We start from the raw sequence: 25,977 nt of genomic DNA on the forward strand, positions 1-25,977 counted from the left end.
CTATAAATGCATTGAGTACAAAGAGTGAAATGGACAATGGCTGTATTCTGTCACTCCCAAATAATGACATTTATCTTTTTATTGAAAAGAGGTTCACACTTAAATTTCTGTTGCAATTAATTATTATTAAGTTTGTCAATTTCTTCATTGTCCTGATCATTGAAAACAATGAAAAATCTTTCCTGAAAATTTAAAAAATAAAACTGCTTGTTGAAAGCATTTTTTGTTGTAATGAATAAAAATTCATACATAAAATAGAGAATTAATTTGATAAAACTTGTGTATGATTTTTAATAATACTACATGTATTAAATACATGGTATTAAGATACTGTTCAACTTGTGCTCATAGAAATACAAGTTTACACTTTTCAAATAATTAATAATAGTAATGTTTCATGACCATTTTTATGAATGTTGTCACTGTCATTCAGAAGAACTAAAATAAAATCAAAGTTTAAGGACATTAAATCTGTATGCTGTATGTCAAATTTTGTGTTGGTGGAGATTCGTTCCTTATGTACATGTTATGACCTACTGTTGCTTTGTTTATGATTTTATTGGTGAAATATTCTGTATTCAGCATTTGATGTTTACTTTTATTTTACTGCTTTTTGTCCTTAAACTGTAATTTTATAGGATTTAAAAAAATACTGTAAGGTTAAACACTGAATCAAATTTCAAACATATTAGAGTATTGAAAATCAATTACATTCAATATTTTTATATCAGTATCTTTTTCAACATTTAATATAAGCATAAAAACAAGTATCAGTTATATTGTTTATTGTGTATAATTTTGATCGGATATCATGAAGATGAATCAAATTAAATAAGTCAACATCATAAAATGCTCATGAATACATTTAATATAAGTATAAAAACAAGTATCAGTTATATTGTTTATTGTGTATAATTTTGATTGGATATCATGATGATGAATCAACTTAAATAAGTCAACATCATAAAATGCTCATGAATACATTTAATATAAGTATAAAAACAAGTATCAGTTATATTGTTTATTGTGTATAATTTTGATTGGATATCATGAAGATGAATCAACTTAAATAAGTCAACATCATTAGGGATTATTCTAGAGACCAAAAAGGGGCAGGGTGGGCCAAAAAAAGGGCAGGGTGCACCATAATCAGGGCAGGGTAGCATATGTAGCGGCAGCCGGTCGTTAGAGTGTTTAAGAAGTACAACATGTGTTTAGTGTTAAACATATTAAGTGTTAATAAAATGCTCATGAATACATGGAATACTCATATGGAAAATCAGTATTGTGAATAATGTTTTTTCAAGACATTATCTAGATCTGCGCTAAAAGCATTAATCAATGAGATTTATCATCATATCATAAAATTAAAACTGCACTCTCACAGATTGAAAGTTTTGACAACTTCTTATTTTTTTCTTGAAACGAGCCAATTTTTGCGAAAAATGCACTGAAACTAGTTATATGACTGCTGACAAAAAAAAAGATCTCCGATTTTTATATTTAAGTTCAAAAATTGATGTTTTATGCATTTTTCTTAAACTGTTAGTAACCATTTAACATGAATTTTCGAATGGAAATATGATGTTCTATGATCTGATCTTTTGTCAGCAATCTTTTATCGTATATTTGCTGATACCTACGCAAAAATTTGCTCTTTCCAAGACAAAGAATAAAAAAGTTGCAAAAATGCTATACATGTATGTGTGAGAGTGCAGCTTTAACATGTCTTGACCACTTTGATGTTTAGACTCTAGAGTTGCAAGTTTGTCCTTAATCTTTCCACATGACTTCATTCTTTAAAATCGTATCACACTTACCTTAATTTATCTAGTTAATTTATATAACTCTGTCAGATTCCGTGAATGGCAGATTGTGACTAAGCATCCCATAGACTACAAATGCACTGGTTTGGAACTGCCAGTGCATAGTACATTCATGGCATACTAATCGTGTTCAGATGTTTGTAGTAATTTCACCAATTTCCTATGTAGAGAATACATGTGTTTGGTCAAAGCCAGCATGAACCATGATGAAGTTCTCTCACCTTTAGAATGAACAACATATGCGCTTCTTTGCAAATTTCACAATAGATAGTTTTGCAAAATTAATGTTATAAATAGATGCATACATTTGAAGTTTCTGCTAAATGATTTAACATTTTGTGCAGGCTTTATCTAGCTAACCTTGATGTAAAATTTGGTTGACATTTGAGAACTTTTGCTTAGCAAATAATCTACTCCATGGCTAATTTACATAAAAGGGATGTTACTCTTTAGTCAAGCCGACGGTTAGAGACAGCCTTTCTTTAAATGCAAACTTTGATAGAACTCCATCAATAAATACATAGGTTTTTAAAGCCACTTTTGTTGTCACGTAGCACGACATTCCTTTTGTCAGTCAAATGACTGCCACTAAATCAGCTTGGCATTGCCATCGTTTTGCGCGTCACTACTGTTATGCCAAGTTTTTCATGAGAATTTAAGTGCCTAAATTTGTAATGGCTGGCAATTTTTTTCTTGGTCTTTCAACATCACATCTGGTCTGGATTGGACAGAGGCAAAGCTGTTGCCTATTTGGGCTAACACACCGATCCCCAATTGAAATTGTATAGCCGCCCCTGCATATTATACTGATACTGGTACACTAAATTATTCACAGATTCAGACTTCAGCCGGTTCAGGAACACAGGATTTATCGTTAGTTTGAAACTGTTTCAAACTTTCTGTGTTTGACTTGGTTGAACATATTGATTCGTTCCATTTCTTCTGTTAACTTTCAAATTAAAAGTGTCTACGTCGGAAGATTAAGCAAAGTCCATATGTTTTACTCGTTATTTTGGTGATAAACCATGTAAGTGGACTGAAAACCTCGGAAAGTCCATGTTATTTACTGAATTTTCGAGGACGCGGAAGTTGATATGTCGATTGACTGGCTCCCGTTTCATCTTCATTCTCTATCAAAACCGAGAGGCAGTACCAAGGGAAGCAACTACGCATGTATAGCAACGCCAAGGGACGCAAGTCAGTTGAGTTTTTTGGAAAATGCGGAACAGGGGTTAGTTTGTAACAAAATTGCCAGCTTATGAAAATGATTTGAACCGAATAACATATCGTATCAAACTTGAAAATTATCAATCTTTTATATCGTTATGTAATAATTAAATGTCAAATATCAGTTCAGTTCTACTTTAAGCAAAATACATCAAAGACGTTTTCATTGCAGTCCATATAATAAAGGGGCACACTAAAGGTTTTCAAAATAATGTTGTTGTTTTTTCTTCAAATAATGAATAATTATGTTTAATTCATTTCACTTAAATGATCAAACAAAAAACTGAGGATTTTTATTTTGTTTTTAATACAAGCCTTTTATCATGTAAGTCAAATTAGTTAAACATTATTTTGCGCTTTTTTGCATCAACCTGTATTGTGCACTTTTAAAAACTTCGTAAAGGGTTTGAACTTTTTCCATTATGCGAGAAGTCGATCCAAAACTACGGATGCATTTCAAGTAATCTTATTAAAATCATATTCTTATATTCGCTTGAATAATAACGCGCACTTTATACAGATAGCATTTCAAATGCATAATAAAACTTGATAGCGATCAGCATTACACTGTTTACGACTATACTTCTGTACTTATAATTCACCAAATGAGCATCATATTTAAGATTGTATTGGTGTACGTATCATGCTGTAAATGGAATGCTCTCCCCGCCCCCATTAAATTGCTATGCCCTAGGCCAAGCTGTGTACTCTCTATTTACCGTACCTACGGTCAATACTGAGCCAGTTCTTGATCATGTTGGTGTTCCGTCTATACAGGGCGATAAAGGTATCGAATTCTCTATCCTTACCCGTATCCCCCGACAGGTTGTGCACTTCACGGCACTGAGCCAGTTCCTGATCATGTTGGTGTTCCCTGCTCGAAGTGGCGATAAAGGTATCGAATTCTCTATTTACCCTCCCCCGTTTTCCCCGACAGGTTGTGCACTTCACGGCACTGAGCCAGTTCCTGATCATGCTGGTGTTCCCTGCTCGAAGGAGCGATAAAGGTATCGAATTCTCTATCCTTACCCGAATCCCCCGACAGATTGTGCACTTCACGGTTCTGAGCCAGTTCCTGATCATGTTGGTGTTCCCTGCTCGAAAGGGGCGATAAAGGTATCGAATTCTCTATTTACCCTCCCCCGTATCCCCCGACAGGTTGTGCACTTCACGGCACTGAGCCAGTTCCTGATCATGTTGGTGTTCCCTGCTCGAAGGGGCGAAAAAGGTATCGAATTCTCTATTTACCCTCCCCCGTATCCCCCGACAGGTTGTGCACTTCACGGCACTGAGCCAGTTCCTGACCATGTTGGTGTTCCCTGCTCGAAGGGGCGATAAAGGTATCGAATTCTCTATTTACCCTCCCCCTGTATCTCCCGTCAGATTGTGCCCTTCCAGTACCTGATCTGCTGGTGTTCCTGCTAGAGTGCGCTCTGATTGAAGGCGTGGATATAGGTATCAATTCTCTATTAACCTCTCCCCCTTACCGCTGTATCCCCCGTCAGATTGTGCCCTTCCAGTACCTGATCTGCTGGTGTTCCTGCTAGAGTGCGCTCTGCTTGAAGGCATGGATATAGGTATCAATTCTCTATTTACCCTCCCCCTGTATCCCCCGTCAGATTGTGCCCTTCCAGTACCTGATCCTGCTGATGTTCCTGCTAGAGTGCGCACTGATTGAAGGCGTGGATATAGGTATCGATTCTCTATTTTCCCTCCCCCTGTATCCCCCGTCAGATTATGCCCTTCCAGTACCTGATCTGCTGGTATTCCTGTTTGAGTGCGCCCTGCTTGAAGGCGTGTATATAGGTATCGAATTCTCTATTAACCCTCCCCTGTATCCCCCGTCAGGTTGTGTACTTTACGGTGCTTGGGCCATTCGCTATTCTCCTGGTGTTCCTGATCCGGGGCGCCTTGCTCGAGGGGGCAGATATCGGCATCAAGTTCTATCTGACACCAGACCTCGACAAACTCAGTGATATTTCCGTATGTATCCTATGTAACAGTTCATTTTGACTTTCTAAAATATATTTTTAGTATTGTATATTATATCATAGTAGGCCGATGTATATTTTGATAAATATTTTATTTGAAAGTCGATTTAAGCCCGGGACTTTTGCTCCCCGTTGCTTTGTATTGTGTTTCGCTTAATAGAGTTTTCGGTAAGATTCTTAGTCATCGTGTACAGTTTAAAGATTGGTTATCGCTTAATTCTTCCTGTTGTATCTTTCGGAGCTAACCAAAACAATGGTTATTGGCTCCTTGACACATTCATGCTTGGTGTACTGTGTTCTAGCTCAGTGGAAACTCTTTAAAAGATCCACCCCGGTTTGCTGTGTACCATATCTTGTATTCGTGCAAAGGATATACACTGTCACCCGCCGAACGGTCAATTTTCGTGCGGTCCACTGTCCCCGTGAATAACATAGATAACGGTACCCTGTTTAAGTGCATATTATAAAAATAAACCTCGTCCCCTATGCACAGATATGGGCGGAGGCGTGCATGCAGGTATTCGTTTCTATCGGGCCCGGGTTTGGAGGCATGATCACATTCGCCAGCTATAACAAGTTCTCCAACAACTGCATGAGGTAAGGCAGTGATAGTGTGTTAGCCTGACACAATGAAAACCATAATTAAATGTATTATAAGACACTCATTATCTATATATATTATCTATATACATGCTTCTCCCTAATGCCACGTTCTGGGCCAGATTCCCGGGCAAGGCGCATGCCAGTTGTTTTTGGTGGGCAACAAGCCGGGCAAGTGGCCTGGGTTTTCTCCGGGTAATAAGGTTATTTAACGATTTACGGTAACACCGTGCCAATGAGAGTGATGTTTTGGCCATCGTTAATAAATGATGTACATGTAAGTTTAAACCTCTTGCATGATTGACAGGGATGCTATCCTGGTGTGTCTCATGGACCTGCTGACAGGTTTCCTGGGTGGTTTCGTCATCTTCTCTGTGCTGGGTCACGTTTCCCACAAGACTGGCATCGAAATCGAGAATTTCAAAGAGTCGGGTTCGTGCTCTCTCAATAGATAAGCGTAACCAACTGGCATAGACATATTGTCGTCTTGGCGGGGATCGAGCACCACAAACCTTAGTGTGTCCTTAAGGGGACAGTATTAGCAGCAATTGTCTTCTAAAACGGGTAACGCCTGGTGGGGGTGGGGGGATGAAAAATGTCATGGGCTTTATATTTCTTGCGTACTTTGGTAAGTTTTCAAGAATATAAGTATGGAATAAAGCTAATAAAACGCTCTATTAATTTTTATATGAATCAGCACATTGTTGCATTGTTACTGCTGCCGACATTTTACTCTATATATGCACAATTTAGGGTTTAGCCTGGGGTTCATCGCGTACCCGGAAGCCGCCAACTACCTGCCGCCGCCTCAATTGTGGTGCGCCCTCTTCTTCGTCATGAGCATCTTCCTGGGAATAGACTCACAGGTTAAAACGGATAAGAACATGCACTTATGTTATGTATGCCCACCATACATTTCACAAACGTCTCTTGTGTAAACTATGTGAAGAAAACTGTTCCAGTTTATCGCAACCGTTTATCATGGGTCATTTGAAAAAACAACAACGTATAAGAACGGTAATAATATGTTGGATAATTGGGCATATTTCAAGATCGATTATCCATCAGTCAATTTCATACAAAATATTGGTATGAAAATATCATTTATATCTTATCTATATCATTCCTACACATTTCAAAATTAATGGCAGAACACTGAATTGAAAATATAACTATTGGATATCTGATGAAATGACTCAAAGACCACAGTATACATGCCTTTAAGAATAATATAAAAGTTCGATGAAAATCGATTATGGATGATTATACCCCTGAGTATTCGTTAAATGATTTTTTGGAATATAATTGTATACTTATTTTTTTAAAAGAAAATATATCACTTTATAATCTCGATGCGCAACGATTATTATTATTTCTGCTATATAGAATTATGTGAGCTGTGTGAAGTAAGCTAAACATACGACATTGGACATTCAAAATCGAATGTTGTGTTGGCATGACATTGGACATTGGACATTCAAAATCGAATGTTGTGCTGGCACGACATTGGACATTGGACATTCAAAAATGAATGTCGTGCTAGCACGACATTGGACATTGGGATTTCGAAAATGAATGCCGTGCTAGCACGACATTGGACATTGGACATTCAAAATCGAATGTTGTGCATTGGACATTGGACATTGGACATTCAAAAGTGAAAGTCGTGCTGGCACAACATTGGACATTCAAAAGTAATGTCGTGCCAGCACGACATTTGATATTGGTATTTCGAAAATGAATAACACGACATTGGAAATTGGACATTCAAAATCGAATGTTGTGCTGGCACGACATTAGACATTGGACTTTCAAAAATGAAATTCGTGCTGGCACGACATTGGACATTGGACATTCAAATCGAATGTTGTGCTGGCACGACATTGGACATAGGGCATTGGGATTTCGAAAATGAATGTCGTGCCAGCACGACATTGGACATTGGACATTCAAAATCGAATGTTGTGCTAGCACGACATTGGACATTGGACATTCAAAAATGAATGTCGTGCTGGCACGACATTGGACATTGGGATTTCGAAAATGAATGTCGTGCATATTGGCCATTAAAATCTAATGTAGTGCTGGCACGACATTGGACATTAGACATTCAAAATCGAATGTTGTGCTGGCACGACATTCGACATTCAAAATCAAAACGTTTTGAAATCATCCGCTGGACACTCATTCATTCTCTGAGGTTTACTTAGATCTGTTCACAAAATGGCCTATTCCTTTTTAATATCAGGTTTTTTCATTGTTCACCAAAAGTATGCAAACCTTGTATAAGTTATTTTTCAAACAAAAGTCTTTGATGATTATAAAAGTAATAAAATGTGAAATGAAAGAGCCAATTAAACTGTTATTGTTTCTGCGGATTATATTAAGCAATAAAGATATAACAACTTTACTGAACATATTCCGGCTCTCAGCAGGGTGTCCACCTTTGATGGATTAAAACTATCCAAATTGAAATAAGACGTATGCTGTATATCAACAATAAATGCAATCAACACAATTTATGAGTAAAAGAAAAAAAAACAATTGATTGCAAAATTGCGTCCCAACAAACAATAATTCATACTGAGGTTATACAATAACAATTGTAAAGGATCATTATGTAGTGATATATCTACTGCCTTTATGTATACAATGACTATAATTATGTTCAATTTGGATTTCAATTTATTGGTGCTAACATCTGCAACATTTCATAAATATCGCGATCAATAATTGTTCAAATATAAAACAAACAGTTAAATTCGACAACAGTACTGGTCCCCTATTATTCAGCTCATGGACGCGTGAACTGCTAAAATCTATCTTAAAGTCTCTGTCTATCATGGGTCTAAAATTGATATTTATTAACTAGACAACTAACCAGCACGACATATTTTGAATGCCCAATGTCGTGCCATTTCGATTTTGCCAGCACGACATTCATTTTTGAAAACCCAATGTCCAATGTCGTGCTAGCACGACATTCATTTTTTAATGTCCAATGTCGTGCCAGCACGACTTTCACTTTTAATTGTCCAATGTCAAATGTCGTGCCAGCACGACTTTCGCTTATGAATGTCCAATGTCCAATGTCGTGCCAGTACAACATTTGATTTTGAATGTCCAATGTCCAATGTCGTGCTGGCACGACATTCATTTTTGAATGTCCAAAGTCCAATGTCGTGCCAGCACGACTTTCAATTTTGAATGTCCAATGCCGTGCTAGCACGACATTCATTTTTGAAATTCCAATGTCCAATGTCGTACTGGCACGACATTCATTTTTGAATGTCTAATGTCCAATGTCGTGCCAGCACGACTTTCACTTTTGAATGTCCAATGTCCAATGTCTTGCCAGCACAACATTCGATTTTGAATGTCCAATGTCCAATGTCGTATGTTTAGCTAACTTCACACAGCTAATTAAGTGTGCGTAGTAGAGCTTTATTTGCATAGCCATTGTGAAAGGTTTATTACGAGTATTCGGTTTGAAAGTTTTAAAGGAGTATTCTTTAAGATTATTGGCCATCGTATAAGGGGTTCAGTAGCATTCGGTTAGATTAAAATACATTGGGCAAGATTTAAAATATTATTCGTGATCTTTCATAGCAAACACACGAAGTCTCATAAGAAACGTCCAATCATAAGTCAGGGAAATTAACACCGCAGTGCTGGTTACATGGGACTCTTTGTGTTGACACTGTCACAGCACATAGCCTTGTACGACATTTTCCGTACGGATATCATTCCTTCCTTCAATGTTTATCACAGTTCCCGAACTACGAAATAGTGGTGACAGCGCTGCGTGACGAGTTTTCCAAGCTGCTAAAGGGAAAGACGACCATCCTCACACTGATTGTTATCCTGGTCGCCTTCCTGCTGGCCATACCAATGGTCACTGAGGTACGGGTAATAACCAATGGCATGCTATTGGTCGGGGTCCGATTATGTATCATTCACATTTGCCTTATTAGAAATGTGTATATGTGATATTTCAAAACATGTACTAGTATTTTGATGGATTAAGTATATTTTTTGCAGAGCGTGTACCTGCTGACACTAGTAGACTGGTACACGGCCATGTTCTCCGTCACCATGTATCAAAAGTGTACATATGGATGATTGCAGCGTAGAATGAACCTACTGACATAAGTGAGCAAGTACGCGGGCCACGTTCTCTTTAACCATCTTAAATGTGCCCTCTATGTGATTGTAGAGTGGCATGTTCCCGATTGGCACTGCTGGTCTAGTATAGCGTCACGCTCTCAATCATATCCATATAGTCCTCAAAGTGACTGCCGACTGGTACACAGCCACGTTCTCCGTCACCATATCAACAATGACCCCTATATAAGTGCAGAGCGGTATGTATCTGCTGACACTTGTCGAGTTGTACGCGGCCAAGTTCTCCGTTACCACATAAATAGTGGCCCCTACGTAATTGCAGGGCGGTATGTAGCTGCTGACATTGGTCGACTGGTACACGGCCACGCTCACCGTCACACTATCAGTAGTGTCCACTTTGCAATTGCAGGGCGGTATGTAGCTGCTGACATTGGTCGACTGGTACACGGCCACGCTCACCGTCACCCTATTAATAGTGTCCACTTTGCAATTGCAGGGCGGTATGTAGCTGCTGACATTGGTCGACTGGTACACGGCCACGCTCACCGTCACACTATCAATAGTGTCCACTTTGCAATTGCAGGGCGGTATGTAGCTGCTGACATTGGTCGACTGGTACACGGCCACGCTCACCGTCACCCAATTAATAGTGTCCACTTTGCAATTGCAGGGCGGTATGTAGCTGCTGATATTGGTCGACTGGTACACGGCCACGCTCACCGTCACACTATCAATAGTGTCCACTTTGCAATTGCAGGGCGGTATGTAGCTGCTGATATTGGTCGACTGGTACACGGCCACGCTCACTGTCACACTATCAATAGTGTCCACTTTGCAATTGCAGGGCGGTATGTAGCTGCTGACACTGGTCGACTGGTACACGGCCACGCTCACCGTCACCCTATTAATAGTGTCCACTTTGCAATTGCAGGGCGGTATGTAGCTGCTGATATTGGTCGACTGGTACACGGCCACGCTCTCCGTCACCCTATTAATAGTGGTCCCTATGTAATTGCAGGGCGGTATGTACCTGCTGACACAATTCGACTGGTATGCCGCCACGTTCTTCGTCACCATATTAATATAGTTCTCTATGTAATTGCAGGGCGGTATGTAGCTGCTGACACTGATCGACTGGTACACCGCCACGTTCCCCGTCACCTTATAAATAGTGGTCCCTATGTAATTGCCTGGCGGTATGTAGCTGCTGACACTGATCGACTGGTACACGGCCACGCTCTCCGTCACCCTATTAATAGTGGTCCCTATGTAATTGCAGGGCGGTATGAAGCTGCTGACACTGATCGACTGGTACACGGCCACGCTCTCCGTCACCCTATTAATAGTGGTCCCTATGTAATTGCCTGGCGGTATGTAGCTGCTGACACTGATCAACTGGTACACGGCCACGCTCTCCGTCACCCTATTAATAGTGGTCCCTATGTAATTGCAGGGCGGTATGAAGCTGCTGATACTGATCGACTGGTACACGGCCACGCTCTCCGTCACCCTATTAATAGTGGTCCCTATGTAATTGCCGGACCATGTAATTGCAGGGCGGTATGTAGCTGCTGACACTGATCGACTGGTACACGGCCACACTCTCCGTCACCCAATTAATAGTGGTCCCTATGTAATTGCAGGGCGGTATGAAGCTGCTGACACTGATCGACTGGTACACGGCCACACTCTCCGTCACCCAATTAATAGTGGTCCCTATGTAATTGCAGGGCGGTATGAAGCTGCTGACACTGATTGACTGGTACACGGCCACGCTCTCCGTCACCCTATTAATAGTGGTCCCTATGTAATTGCCGGGAGGTATGTAGCTGCTGACACTGATCGACTGGTACACGGCCACGCTCTCCGTCACCCTATTAATATAATTCTCTATGTAGTTGCAGGGCGGTATGTAGCTGCTGACATTGGTCGACTGGTATGCCGCCACGTTCTTCGACACCATATTAATATAGTTCTCTATGTGATTGCAGGGCGGTATGTACCTGCTTACATTGGTCGACTGGTACGCTGCCACATTCTCCGTCACCATATTCGCACTGACAGAACTTCTTGTCATGACGTACATATACGGTAACGACATCTGGATTAGTGTACTTAGTTTGGAATAAAAAAATGACATTTGCATGAGAAACAATGTAAAAGAGCATGAACATTTTTTTCAAAAGATGAAATATAAGTTATATTGTTTCAGTTAAACTCGACTATGAATATATATTATATTTTAGATGGTATTATTTAAAATGTTTCTCAGGTAGATACCCGTGTTGATGTCAATTCGAAAAGTATAACAGGTCTTTTTGGATTATTTAGAAAGTTTACTCATCATGTACCAAATAATACACTGTGCAGAAGATGCCAAATACTTCATTGTACTTTGATTGCAGGAATCAAGAACATTGATCAGAACATGCTCGAGATGACGGGAAGGCGGGTGCCCATAGTCTTCAAGATATGCTGGCTTGTCATCACTCCCATACTTCTTACGGTATGTTTGGCTTTATACGACTTCACTAACAGAGTAGTGTTTCGGTATGTGTACATTTATCCCGTGATATGTATATACACTTTGTGTACGACTTCACTAAAAGAGTATTGTTTCGGTATGTGTACATTCATCCCATGATATGTATATACACTCTTTGTACGACTTCACTAACAGAGTAGTGTTTCGGTATGTGTACATTTATCCCGTGATATGTATATACACTCTTTATACGACTTCACTAACAGAGTAGTGTTTCAGTATGTGTACATTTATCCCGTGATATGTATATACACTTTGTGTATGACTTCACTAAAAGAGTAGTGTTTCGGCATGTGTACATTCATCCCATGATATGTATATACACTCTTTGTACGACTTCACTAACAGAGTAGTGTTTCGGTATGTGTACATTTATCCCGTGATATGTATATACAGTCTTTGTACGACTTCACTAACAGAGTAGTGTTTCGGTATGTGTACATTTATCCCGTGATATGTATATGCACTCTTTGTACGACTTCACTAACAGAGTAGTGTTTCGGTATGTGTACATTTATCCCGTGATATGTATATACACTTTTTGTACGACTTCAATAACAAAGTAGTGTTTCGGTATGTGTACATTCACCCGAGTAGTGTTTCGGTATGTGTACATTTATCCCGTGATATGTATATACACTTTGTGTACGACTTCACTAAAAGAGTATTGTTTCGGTATGTGTACATTCATCCCATGATATGTATATACACTCTTTGTACGACTTCACTAACAGAGTAGTGTTTCGGTATGTGTACATTTATCCCGTGATATGTATATACACTCTTTATACGACTTCACTAACAGTGTAGTGTTTCAGTATGTGTACATTTATCCCGTGATATGTATATACACTTTATGTATGACTTCACTAAAAGAGTAGTGTTTCGGTATGTGTACATTCATCCCATGATCTGTATATACACTCTTTGTACGACTTCACTAACAGAGTAGTGTTTCGGTATGTGTACATTTATCCCGTGATATGTATATACAGTCTTTGTACGACTTCACTAACAGAGTAGTGTTTCGGTATGTGTACATTCATCCCGTGATATGTATATACACTCTTTGTACGACTTCACTAACAGAGTAGTGTTTCGGTATGTGTACATTTATCCCGTGATATGTATATACAGTCTTTGTACGACTTCACTAACAGAGTAGTGTTTCGGTATGTGTACATTTATCCCGTGATATGTATATACACTCTTTGTACGACTTCACTAACAGAGTAGTGTTTCGGTATGTGTACATTTATCCCGTGATATGTATATACACTCTTTGTACGACTTCACTAACAGAGTAGTGTTTCGGTGTGTGTACATTTATCCCGTGATATGTATATACACTCTTTGTACGACTTCACTAACAGAGTAGTGTTTCGGTGTATGTACATTTATCGCGTGATATGTATATACACACTTTGAACGACTTCACTAACAGAGTAGTGTTTCGGTATGTGTACATTTATGCCGTGATATGTATATACACTCTTTGTACGACTTCACTAACAGAGTAGTGTTTCGGTATGTGTACATTTATCCCGTGATATGTATATACACACTTTGTACGACTTCACTAACAGAGTAGTGTTTCGGTATGTGTACATTCATCCCGTGATATGTATATACACTCTTTGTACGACTTCACTAACAAAGTAGTGTTTCGGTATGTGTACATTCATCCCGTGATATGTATATACTAGTACACTCTTTGTACGACTTCACTAACAGAGTAGTGTTTCGGTATGTGTACATTTATCCCGTGATATGTATATACACTCTTTGTACGACTTCACTAACAGAGTAGTGTTTCGGTATGTGTACATTTATCCCGTGATATGTATATACACTCTTTGTACGACTTCACTAACAGAGTAGTGTTTCGGTATGTGTACATTTATCCCGCGATATGTATATACACACTTTGTACGACTTCACTAACAGAGTAGTGTTTCGGTGTATGTACATTTATCCCGTGATATATATATACAGACTTTGAACGACTTCACTAACAGAGTAGTGTTTCGGTATGTGTACATTTATGCCGTGATATGTATATACACTCTTTGTACGACTTCACTAACAGAGTAGTGTTTCGGTATGTGTACATTTATCCCGTGATATGTATATACACTCTTTGTACGACTTCACTAACAGAGTAGTGTTTTGGTGTATGTACATTTATCGCGTGATATGTATATACACACTTTGAACGACTTCACTAACAGAGTAGTGTTTCGGTATGTGTACATTTATGCCGTGATATGTATATACACTCTTTGTACGACTTCACTAACAGAGTAGTGTTTCGGTATGTGTACATTCACCCAAGTAGTGTTTCGGTATGTGTACATTTATCCCGTGATATGTATATACACTCTTTGTACGACTTCACTAACAGAGTAGTGTTTCGGTATGTGTACATTCATCCCGTGATATGTATATACACTCTTTGTACGACTTCACTAACAGAGTAGTGTTTCGGTATGTGTACATTCATCCCGTGATATGTATATACACTCTTTATACGACTTCACTAACAGAGTAGTGTTTCTGTATGTGTACATTCATCCCGTGATATGTATATACACTCTTTGTACGACTTCACTAACAGAGTAGTGTTTCGGTATGTGTACATTCATCCCGTGATATGTATATATACTCTTTGTACGACTTCACTAACAGAGTAGTGTTTCGGTATGTGTACATTCATTCCGTGATATGTATATACACTCTTTGTACGACTTCACTAACAGAGTAGTGTTTCGGTATGTGTACATTTATCCCGTGATATGTATATGCACTCTTTGTACGACTTCACTAACAGAGTAGTGTTTCGGTATGTGTACATTTATGCCGTGATATGTATATACACACTTTGTACGACTTCACTAACAGAGTAGTGTTTCGGTATGTGTACATTCATCCCGTGATATGTATATACACTCTTTGTACGACTTCACTAACAAAGTAGTGTTTCGGTATGTGTACATTCATCCTGTGATATGTATATACTAGTACACTCTTTGTACGACTTCACTAACAGAGTAGTGTTTCGGTATGTGTACATTTATCCCGTGATATGTATATACACTCTTTGTACGACTTCACTAACAGAGTAGTGTTTCGGTATTTGTACATTTATCCCGTGATATGTATATACACTCTTTGTACGACTTCACTAACAGAGTAGTGTTTCGGTATGTGTACATTTATCCCGTGATATGTATATACACACTTTGTACGACTTCACTAACAGAGTAGTGTTTCGGTATGTGTACATTCATCCCGTGATATGTATATACACTCTTTGTACGACTTCACTAACAAAGTAGTGTTTCGGTATGTGTACATTCATCCCGTGATATGTATATACTAGTACACTCTTTGTACGACTTCACTAACAGAGTAGTGTTTCGGTATGTGTACATTTATCCCGTGATATGTATATACACTCTTTGTACGACTTCACTAACAGAGTAGTGTTTCGGTATGTGTACATTTATCCCGTGATATGTATATACACTCTTTGTACGACTTCACTAACAGAGTAGTGTTTCGGTATGTGTACATTTATCCCGTGATATGTATATACACACTTTGTACGACTTCACTAACAGAGTAGTGTTTCGGTATGTGTACATTCATCCCGTGATATGTATATACACTCTTTATAGGACTTCACTAACAGAGTAGTGTTTCGGTATGTGTACATTCATCCCGTGATATGTATATACACTCTTTGTACGACTTCACTAACAGAGTAGTGTTTCGGTATGTGTACATTCATTCCGTGATATGTATATACACTCTTTGTACGACTTCACTAACAGAGTGGTGTTTCGGTATGTGTACATTTATCCCGTGATATGTATATACACTCTGTGTACGACTTCACTGACAGAGTAGTGTTTCGGTATGTGTACATTCATCCCGTGATATGTATATATACACTCTTTGTACGACTTCACTAACAGAGTAGTGTTTCGGTATGTGTACATTCACCCGAGTAGTGTTTCGGTATGTGTACATTTATCCCATGATATGTATATACACTCTTTGTACGACTTCACTAACAGAGTAGTGTTTCGGTATGTGTACATTCATCCCGTGATATGTATATACACTCTTTGTACGACTTCACTAACAGAGTAGTGTTTCAGTATGTGTACATTCATCCCGTGATATGTATATACACTCTTTATACGACTTCACTAACAGAGTAGTGTTTCGGTATGTGTACATTCATCCCGTGATATGTATATACACTCTTTGTACGACTTCACTAACAGAGTAGTGTTTCGGTATGTGTACATTCATCCCGTGATATGTATATACACTCTTTGTACGACTTCACTAACAGAGTAGTGTTTCGGTATGTGTACATTCATTCCGTGATATGTATATACACTCTTTGTACGACTTCACTAACAGAGTAGTGTTTCGGTATGTGTACATTTATCCCGTGATATGTATATGCACTCTTTGTACGACTTCACTAACAGAGTAGTGTTTCGGTATGTGTACATTCATCCCGTGATATGTATATACACACTTTGTACGACTTCACTAACAGAGTAGTGTTTCGGTATGTGTACATTCATCCCGTGATATGTATATACACACTTTGTACGACTTCACTAACAGAGTAGTGTTTCGGTATGTGTACATTCATCCCGTGATATGTATATACACACTTTGTACGACTTCACTTACAGAGTAGTGTTTCGGTATGTGTACATTTATGCCGTGATATGTATATGCACTCTTTGTACTACTTCACTAACAGAGTAGTGTTTCGGTATGTGTACATTCATCCCGTGATATGTATATACACTCTTTGTACGACTTCACTAACATAGTAGTGTTTCGGTATGTGTACATTTATCCCGTGATATGTATATACACTCTTTGTACGACTTCACTAACAGAGTAGTGTTTCGGTATGTGTACATTTATCCCGTGATATGTATATACACTCTTTATAGGACTTCACTAACAGAGTAGTGTTTCGGTATGTGTACATTCATCCCGTGATATGTATATACACACTTTGTACGACTTCACTAACAGAGTAGTGTTTCGGTATGTGTACATTTATCCCGTGATATGTATATGCACTCTTTGTACGACTTCACTAACATAGTAATGTTTCGGTATGTGTACATTTATCCCGTGATATGTATATACACTCTTTGTACGACTTCACTAACAGAGTAGTGTTTCGGTATGTGTACATTTATCCCGTGATATGTATATGCACTCTTTGTACGACTTCACTAATAGAGTAGTGTTTCGGTATGTGTACATTTATCCCGTGATATGTATATGCACTCTTTGTACGACTTCACTAACATAGTAGTGTTTCGGTATGTGTACATTTATCCCGTGATATGTATATGCACTCTTTGTACGACTTCACTAACAGAGTAGTGTTTCGGTATGTGTACATTTATCCCGTGATATGTATATGCACTCTTTGTACGACTTCACTAACAGAGTAGTGTTTCGGTATGTGTACATTTATCCCGTGATATGTTTCGGTATGTGTACATTTATCCCGTGATATGTATATACACTCTTTGTACGACTTCACTAACAGAGTAGTGTTTCGGTATGTGTATATTTATCCCGTGATATGTATATGCACTCTTTGTACGACTTCACTAACAGAGTAGTGTTTCTGTATGTGTACATTCATCCCGTGATATGTATATACACTCTTTGTACGACTTCACTAACAGAGTAGTGTTTCGGTATGTGTACATTTATCCCGTGATATGTATATGCACTCTTTGTACGACTTCACTAACAGAGTAGTGTTTCGGTATGTGTACATTTATCCCGTGATATGTATATACACTCTTTGTACGACTTCACTAACAGAGTAGTGTTTCGGTATGTGTACATTTATCCCGTGATATGTATATGCACTCTTTGTACGACTTCACTAACAGAGTAGTGTTTCGGTATGTGTACATTTATCCCGTGATATGTATATGCACTCTTTGTACGACTTCACTAACAGAGTAGTGTTTCGGTATGTGTACATTTATGCCGTGATATGTATATGCACTCTTTGTACGACTTCACTAACAGAGTAGTGTTTCGGTATGTGTACATTTATCCCGTTCTAAAATGTATAATCATTGTATGATTTCGCACCCGTGTACTACTTCAGTATGTGAACACGTCCTTTGAAAAGTGCATGTTTTCGCGATGCATAAACAATGTATATACACTCTTTGTAAGACTTGCCGCGAGTGTTCAATTTGCATGCAATTCCTCCTGATATAAATATGTGAATCTTTTGTTTAAAATGTCTGACTCCCTCTATCCAGGTGACACTGGGTTTCACGGTTTACACGTATTCTCCCCCGGCGTACCAGGGATACGTGTACAAGCCGTGGGCGGTTGCCCTGGGTTGGTGTATCGCCGCCGCCTCCATCGTCCCCATACCCGTCTACATCATGTACAGTCTGTATAAGGGAGAGGGGACCATACTGGAGGTAACACGCTCGAATATTGCTGATATTCAACCCATTTTAGTTAAAACTTCATTTATTTTACAACGATTTTAAATAAAGTTTTATCAAATTACTAAGTTACTCTCGTTGGCACGATATTTCAAGAGAGTGTGGTTTCCTCTTTTGGAGGAAATCGGAGAACCCAGAAGAAAAACCACTTGTCCAGCTTGGTGACTACCAACCGTACTAATAGCGACCAGACCGGGAATCGAGGCCGGATCGCTATGGTCGGAAGCGTGTGCGCTTACCATTGCGACAACCGGCCGACCAAATTGTCCATGATTGTAGAGACACACCATTTAGAAATGGCTTCTAAATGGACGTATAAACAAATCAAAGATCTTAATGGCTGTAATCAGTGCCACATTTTCAGAGGCTGCGCGCGGAAACGCGGCCCAATGAGCTTTGGGGTCCTCCGGCTGAAGTTCGGGAACTGGAAGGGAAGAAGCACGCACATTTCGCCCTGGCTAACCAGACTCTCGTCGTTCAGGATGCTGAGAAATCCAAGGAAGGGGACGCGGCCGTCGTTAACGGCGGTGAGGTCGCTTATTTGAAGAAAAACAATGCTTTCGACAATCCAATGTTCAATACACGACTTTAATCGTCACATGTGATATGAAGAGTTTAAACTGTTACACATGCACACATATTATTCACACACTGTTTTATATATATATATATATATATATATATTTGCATTCATTTATTATGTTACGGACATATATAAACAGATGAATTGATTTGTATACATTTACTTCCGTTGACTGCTTTTGTTATCTTTATACGCTGAGTTTGAATAAAAAGGTACACCTACGCATTTGATACGTATTTTGCCACATAAACAATCCTATGTTTACAATAAATATGTATTCACTGAACAAGTTCTCCTGGTTAGTCTGTAATTGTTGGAGAACAGTGGTCTGTATATTTAGATGCACGATTGCAGCTTGTGTTCGTGAAAAAACAGGGTTAAACGGACGAGTTGTTTTCATGTTTAAGTAAACTGTAATGGTTTGCTCGAATATCTTCAAACGGGAAAGGTCTTGGATACACTGAATGACACGAGGATGAAGGTTGTCCTTGACAACCATATATATTATTATGTACTTAACAAATACATTTTAACACAATTAATATATAAACAATTTTAGTAATTTACTACAGAAATTAGATGCATACATGTTGTACGTATGCGAGATCACCATCGTCGCGTACTTACACTTGAACACGGTGAATAAAATACGAATGCTTTTAACTTATTCATCTATATACTGTTACTATCACAGGTATGCCTTAAATACATGTAAAACATTACATGTATTTTACATGAACATAAAACTGCACTAAAATAAACTATTCTCAACGTAATGTGAAATGAGAGTCTCTGTCAAAGCAGTCCATAAACGACTTGAACGCAAGTACCCCTCCTTCCACCGATATATCCCCGGAGAGGAGGGCAGCCGCGGAGCTACGGGTCTTGGCCACCACTTCTTTCAAGACCGCCTCGTTAACCTTCACACGGATGTCACAGTGTTTCGGCTCTTTGTGTCTGGAGATGGCCACACCGTTCCTTAGCTGAATGGAATGTATAGAGGGAGGGTCCGAGAACTCAAACACAATGGTCTCGTTTCTGTCTTCACACTCTTCCGGTTTAAAAAGACGCGGAAGTGTATCGATTACGTAGTCAATAGGAAATGCATTGATAAATTCAGCTTTGGATCCTTGTGGGGAAGTGAGTTTGAGTCCTGTCGCTATTTCCATTGCACAGGTAAGATAGTAATTTCTACCGTTGTTACTTAACTGCCTAGACCCTAGTTCCGTTAGAGATTCTACCTGAATGTCTTTAGCGACATTATTCCCTGCATCCAACCTAGCTACGTACGAAGACAGTTCCAACGCCCATTGAAAATCGTTGTTTTGAAGAGCCGTTTTAGCCTTTTCAATCAATGTTTCAGCGCCGACCAACTCTACCATCTTTTGAGCTTTTTCATCCCTTGTGAGTGGGTCCAGGTCAACGGGGTCCCCACTAAACCAACCCTCATGCTCCGTAAACACAGACTTGGCCGACCATTTCACCGAACCATAGAATTCCTTCAAAAAAGGGCTGCTGGCAAGTTTTACAGGAAGTTTGACCATGTTAGCGATTTCATCTGGATGGTAGCCATAATTCGTCAACCGCAGTGATTGGTCGTGGATGAACTGGATGGCGTCTCGGTACTCAGTGAGGACCTTCATGACGGTGTCGTGGCCGGTAACGGGCCGAGTGTGGCTGGGAATCAGGATGTCCGGTTCCAGGTCTATTATCTTGTCCAGGGAACGAACCCACGTGAGCAAGGAACGCGTCTTGGTGCCCCTAATCGCGTATAGGTTGGGGAACGCCCGGTACAGGTCATCTGCGCACAGGAAGGCCCGCTCGCTAGGCACCCACACTCCGATCTGGTCGTCAGTTTCACCGGGAATGTGCACGATTTTCAAATCAAGTCCTAAAGAGAATAAAAATATCCCATTTAATCTCTATAACGGGATGAATGATGAACAAACAACTGATGTGCTTGGTCCCTTAAAGTGTCTCTGTCTTTAATATTAATGCACATACACATTATTAAAAAATCACTAGTAAGACAGATAAGGTCTTCAAATATAATTCTTATCGTCTTGAACATAATTACCCCCAAGCTTAACGTCCAATTCATTTCCAGGGACAAACTTGGTCGGGAATATAGGACCGATATCGGTGTTCTCAACCCCGTACTTCAGACGGTGACCGATTCCCGCGGACACCTTTTCTGGAAGAAACACGCCGAACTGCCGCATGGCCCGCGCAAAGTGGGCGTCACTGGCTCCAGTAAATAGAACTTCAAACCCTTTCTTGATTGACTCATGGGCCCAAACATTCGGTGGATGCAAATCGTCTTCAACGAACGCCTGGAAGAATGGACAAATATTTCCTTATATGAGTTCATTGTTTACAAGTAATGTTTTGCAACCTCACTATCACCTAAATTTGATCAAATACTACCTAAAACAAAAGATAAATCGAAATCACTCTAACAGTAGTCAAAATAGTATAATTCTCTAATTCTAAATTTTCAACAACACTTTTCTGCGCATACACTTACAATCGAAAGGCTTAAATCAATCATTTCCGTCTCCAGTACGATCTCATAAACCAATCACTAAAAAAGGCTCGCTGTGAGCGTCTTTTATTTTGTGTTGACAAAATTTGTTGAAGCAGATAGTTAACAATAGTGTATGATAACAAGTGTACGTACTGTGGCGCCGTTTACGTGGTCAGCGTGATTGTGCGTATATATGATGTCAGTGACGGGCTTGTCCGAGATCTTCCGGAACTCGTCGAAGATTTCCCGAGCTCCTGTCAGCGTTTCCGTGACATCCACGATCACAAGCCCGGATGGACCGACCAACATGATCGAGTTGGCGAGTGCGTACCCGAGTCCAACATAGATGGAGTCCGTAGCCTTTGGAGAAAGGAATCATAATTAACAAATATAACACACCACTGAGGTCATATGACGTTAAAAGGTCCGGCTAGTCAGCCCCCGAACTGGATTTTTACTAAATATAGTGATATGCGGACCGATCAACTTTATATACACAAGGAAGTGAAACAACTAGAAATGTGTCCATAGGACACGGATGCCCCCACTTCGATTTTTTGTCACAGAAAATAAGCCATAATGATTATTCAGGATAATCTGAGGGCCCTAACTCCTAAATGATTAAAGCGATTTCCATGGCTATCGAACTTGATCAAGATATTATGGTCACAAACATGTGTTAAAAGTTTGGTGAGGATTGGACAAACAGTTTTCAAGAATTAGATCGGAAACAATCTTCGGGACGTATTTTTCAAGTCTTTTTTTGCAAATAAAGGGCCGTAACTCCTAAATGACAAAAGCGATTTCCATGGCTATCGAACTTGATCAAGATATTATGGTCACAATCATGTATGTAAAGTTTGGTGAGGATTGGACACATACTTTTCAAGAATTAGATTGGAAACATATATTTTTGAAGTATTTTTGGCAAAAAAGGGCCGTAACTCCTAAATGACTAAAGCGATTTCCATGACTATCGAACTTGATCAAGATATTATGGTCACAAACATGTGTTTAAAGTTTGGTGAGGATTGGACAAACGGTTTTCAAGAATTAGATCGGAAACAATCTTCGGGAATTTTTGGCAAAAAAGGGCCGTAACTCCTAAATGACTAAAGCGATTTCCATGACTATCGAACTTGATCAAGATATTATGGTCACAAACATGTGTTTAAAGTTTGGTGAGGATTGGACAAACGGTTTTCAAGAATTAGATCGGAAACAATCTTCGGGACGTACGTACGTACGTACGTACGTACGGACAAGGGCAACCCTATATGCCGCCACTTTGTGGGGGCATAATTATATAAAGTATAATATATACCTATAGTAATGTGGTTTGAATGACAAAAACACATTATTTTAAAAACTCCGGTGTCTTTTTTTAAGCTCCAATCTTTCGCAATCACAAAACGTGCACGCTGTAGTCACGTTCATGTGTTTTAAGAGATTTTCATATTTAACGAAAGAAGATTTTATCCGATTCTGGCTAAGCATGCGATGATTTGAATTTTCACGCTAAGGTTTAACAAGATTAGAAATTCTCCAGGTGCCAAAAAATGGCACTTTTCAATCCACAATGTCTTGTGATGTGTTTTGTGGTGATTGCTTCAGTTTTAAAGGGCTGCAACACAGGTTTACACTTAATTCATACACAAACAACGTATTTATTTTAATGCATTATGTTAAAGCTGCACTCTCTCAGATTGAAAGTTTTGACAACTTTTTTATTTTTTGTCTTGGAACGAGCTAATTTTTGCGAAAAACCATGGAAACCAGTTAAATATAACTGCTGACAAAAAATTAGATCGCAGATTTTTTGTAATTAAATTAAAAAAAATGATGTTTTATGCATTTTTCTTAAACTGTTAGAAACGGTTTAGGCCATAAAACATTAATTTTCGAACGGAAATATGAAAATCTACGATCTGATTTTTTGTCAGCAATCTTATATCATTGGTTTGCAGATATTAACGCAAAAATATGCTCTTTCTAAGACAAAAAATAGAAAAGTTGTAAAAATGGCAAATCTGTGAGAGTGCAACTTTAATCTCTCATTTGACTTTATTGATCAAAACAACAAAAACACAACAATCATGATTTATGTACAGATGAAAAATGTTAGTCTTTATAAATGGGATTTCAATTAATAATTACGTGGGTTAAGAAAGCGTCCAAATAACGCTAACATTTGTATCTGTTCACAGATCATATGTTTTTGTTTTGATCATTAAAGTAAAATAAGTGAAGTAGAGAAATGCAATTAAAATGGATACGTCTCTTTTTTGCATCTATCAATTGTAACATTTAAGGAAGATATTAGCGTCTTAAAACAAGAAAGTAAATGTTTTATTGACTCTCGGCTTTAAATGAGAAAATAAATCATCAAGAAGTAACAATACATTATTGATTGGATAATCTTGAACGATTTGACTCGAAAACATATCCCTATTGTCGAAAGACTTTTCCGAAAAATTGCAAATGAAATTAAAACAAATATCAGAGTATTCACTCGAAAAATAGCTCAACTCAATAGTGCATAGCATTATTGTAACTTAAATCTAAATAAATAATGAAATTTGAACCATTTTAACTTTGGGTATGTCCCCTCCAATTCGGAAATTTAAAAGACCCTTAAAGGAATAACGATTCTAAAGAAGAGCTCAATTTAATAGCAAGCCGTTCACATCTCGGATTATGAAAGAAAACAAAGTTTATAACATATATATTTCAGTTTGATTGTGAAGAGTAACAAGATATAAGTGTATATTTTGAGACCTCTTGGCTAGAAAGTGAATATCATACCACCCTAGTACTACCCCAGCCTTTTAATGAACACATGGTCCCTTGCGGCAAACATCGCACATAATTATGAAAACTAGTTTGCAACGACATTACGCGCATTTTGATATCAGTGGAACACATATTAAATACCTCAGTAGTATATACACATCAGATTAAGATACTATTATCAGGGTATATTTCATCATAATTAAGGTTACATTGAAGTTGGTAAGGTCATTGATACGGCAAACAATTTCAAATTTAATTTAGATTGCATTAAAACCATGTCATCTGCATGTATGCTCCAGGAATTCACGTTAGATAGAACGTTACTTAGGGACACAACTTTTTTACTTTTGCCCCTCCCTCAGTAAAGAAAATTAATTAAAATATTTGCGATTGGTTTTGGAGTACTCCCAAAGAAATTTTGGCAATTTCTAGTCCAATATTGTGCATTCTGCGCGTTTTATTACTTTTTCTCCGATATTATCATAAAAGTAAACTTGAACAATTTAATGTCACCGGTTGCACCCTCACACCCTAAATCCGCTAGTCTGTACACCGAATCATGCAATTACTTGTGTAATGATCTTGACTGACCTTGATTATTTCCTTCCTGTTGAATTCCTTGGCGTGCTCCTGTATCTCCCGGAGCGTGTCAGTACTCCTCACCAACTTCCGGTGGACGGCTTCTCGTGCGACTCGGCTCCACTCCTGCCGCCCGTAGAACACTGCCGCAAACAGCAGAAGGAGCCCCGTAAACAAGCCCAGTTTACTCATGATTGAGTAAAAAGGGGGAATCATAAGATAATAAAAGTAAATTAAATAGATACACAACTATACAAGTAGATAATGCATGAGGTTACGTACTTATTTTAGAGGGTTGTTATCTGGAGGTGCGTAGGTGTACCCTTACCGTCAGGGGACATACTGAATTATGCCCTGAACTATTGATTGAGATTTATCACAGTCATGAGGAGACGTTTGTGTATTTGCTTGATAATTTAAATTTAAGAATGGCGTCACCTATACGACAGATAACAAAACGCGAAAATGAAAGAAACGAATTTATTCTAGGAATGCATTATAAATAACTCCATTTTATAAAGACAAACATGTTAACCAAGTTTTATTGAAATTGAGTAATTCGCGTAAGCCGTATACCAAAATTATCCATTCACTTGCATACGAGTTGACCCAAGATATCAGTCATCCAGCTGACTAAGTCGA

The 25,977-nt window shown here is 38.7% G+C and overlaps 2 protein-coding genes across 3 annotated transcripts in view; one reads left to right on the top strand and one right to left on the bottom strand.

Moving 5' to 3' along the window:
* LOC128242190 (sodium- and chloride-dependent glycine transporter 1-like) overlaps positions 1 to 19,566 on the top strand; it is a 37,767-nt gene extending 18,201 nt beyond the window's left edge. For both annotated transcript variants that reach the window (XM_052959263.1, XM_052959264.1), the window contains 9 exons: positions 4,902 to 5,036; positions 5,538 to 5,641; positions 5,952 to 6,076; positions 6,398 to 6,510; positions 9,416 to 9,547; positions 11,761 to 11,860; positions 12,175 to 12,275; positions 18,659 to 18,826; positions 19,218 to 19,566. In XM_052959263.1, the coding sequence (XP_052815223.1) occupies positions 4,902 to 5,036; positions 5,538 to 5,641; positions 5,952 to 6,076; positions 6,398 to 6,510; positions 9,416 to 9,547; positions 11,761 to 11,860; positions 12,175 to 12,275; positions 18,659 to 18,826; positions 19,218 to 19,445 (1,206 nt within the window). In that variant the 3' untranslated portion in view covers positions 19,446 to 19,566. The remainder of the gene's footprint in view (positions 1 to 4,901; positions 5,037 to 5,537; positions 5,642 to 5,951; positions 6,077 to 6,397; positions 6,511 to 9,415; positions 9,548 to 11,760; positions 11,861 to 12,174; positions 12,276 to 18,658; positions 18,827 to 19,217) is intronic.
* LOC128242191 (linear primary-alkylsulfatase-like) lies at positions 19,436 to 25,536 on the bottom strand. The gene is made up of 4 exons (XM_052959265.1): positions 25,348 to 25,536; positions 22,117 to 22,323; positions 21,514 to 21,769; positions 19,436 to 21,327 (listed from the first exon to the last, which is right to left on the bottom strand). The coding sequence occupies exons 1-4, from the start codon at positions 25,525 to 25,527 to the stop codon at positions 20,204 to 20,206; spliced, it is 1,767 nt and encodes a 588-aa protein (XP_052815225.1). The 5' UTR covers positions 25,528 to 25,536; the 3' UTR covers positions 19,436 to 20,203.
* Between the last annotated feature and the right edge of the window lie 441 nt (positions 25,537 to 25,977).

The sequence above is a fragment of the Mya arenaria genome, chromosome 8 (genome assembly GCF_026914265.1).
Source record: "Mya arenaria isolate MELC-2E11 chromosome 8, ASM2691426v1".
NCBI lineage: Eukaryota > Metazoa > Mollusca > Bivalvia > Myida > Myidae > Mya > Mya arenaria.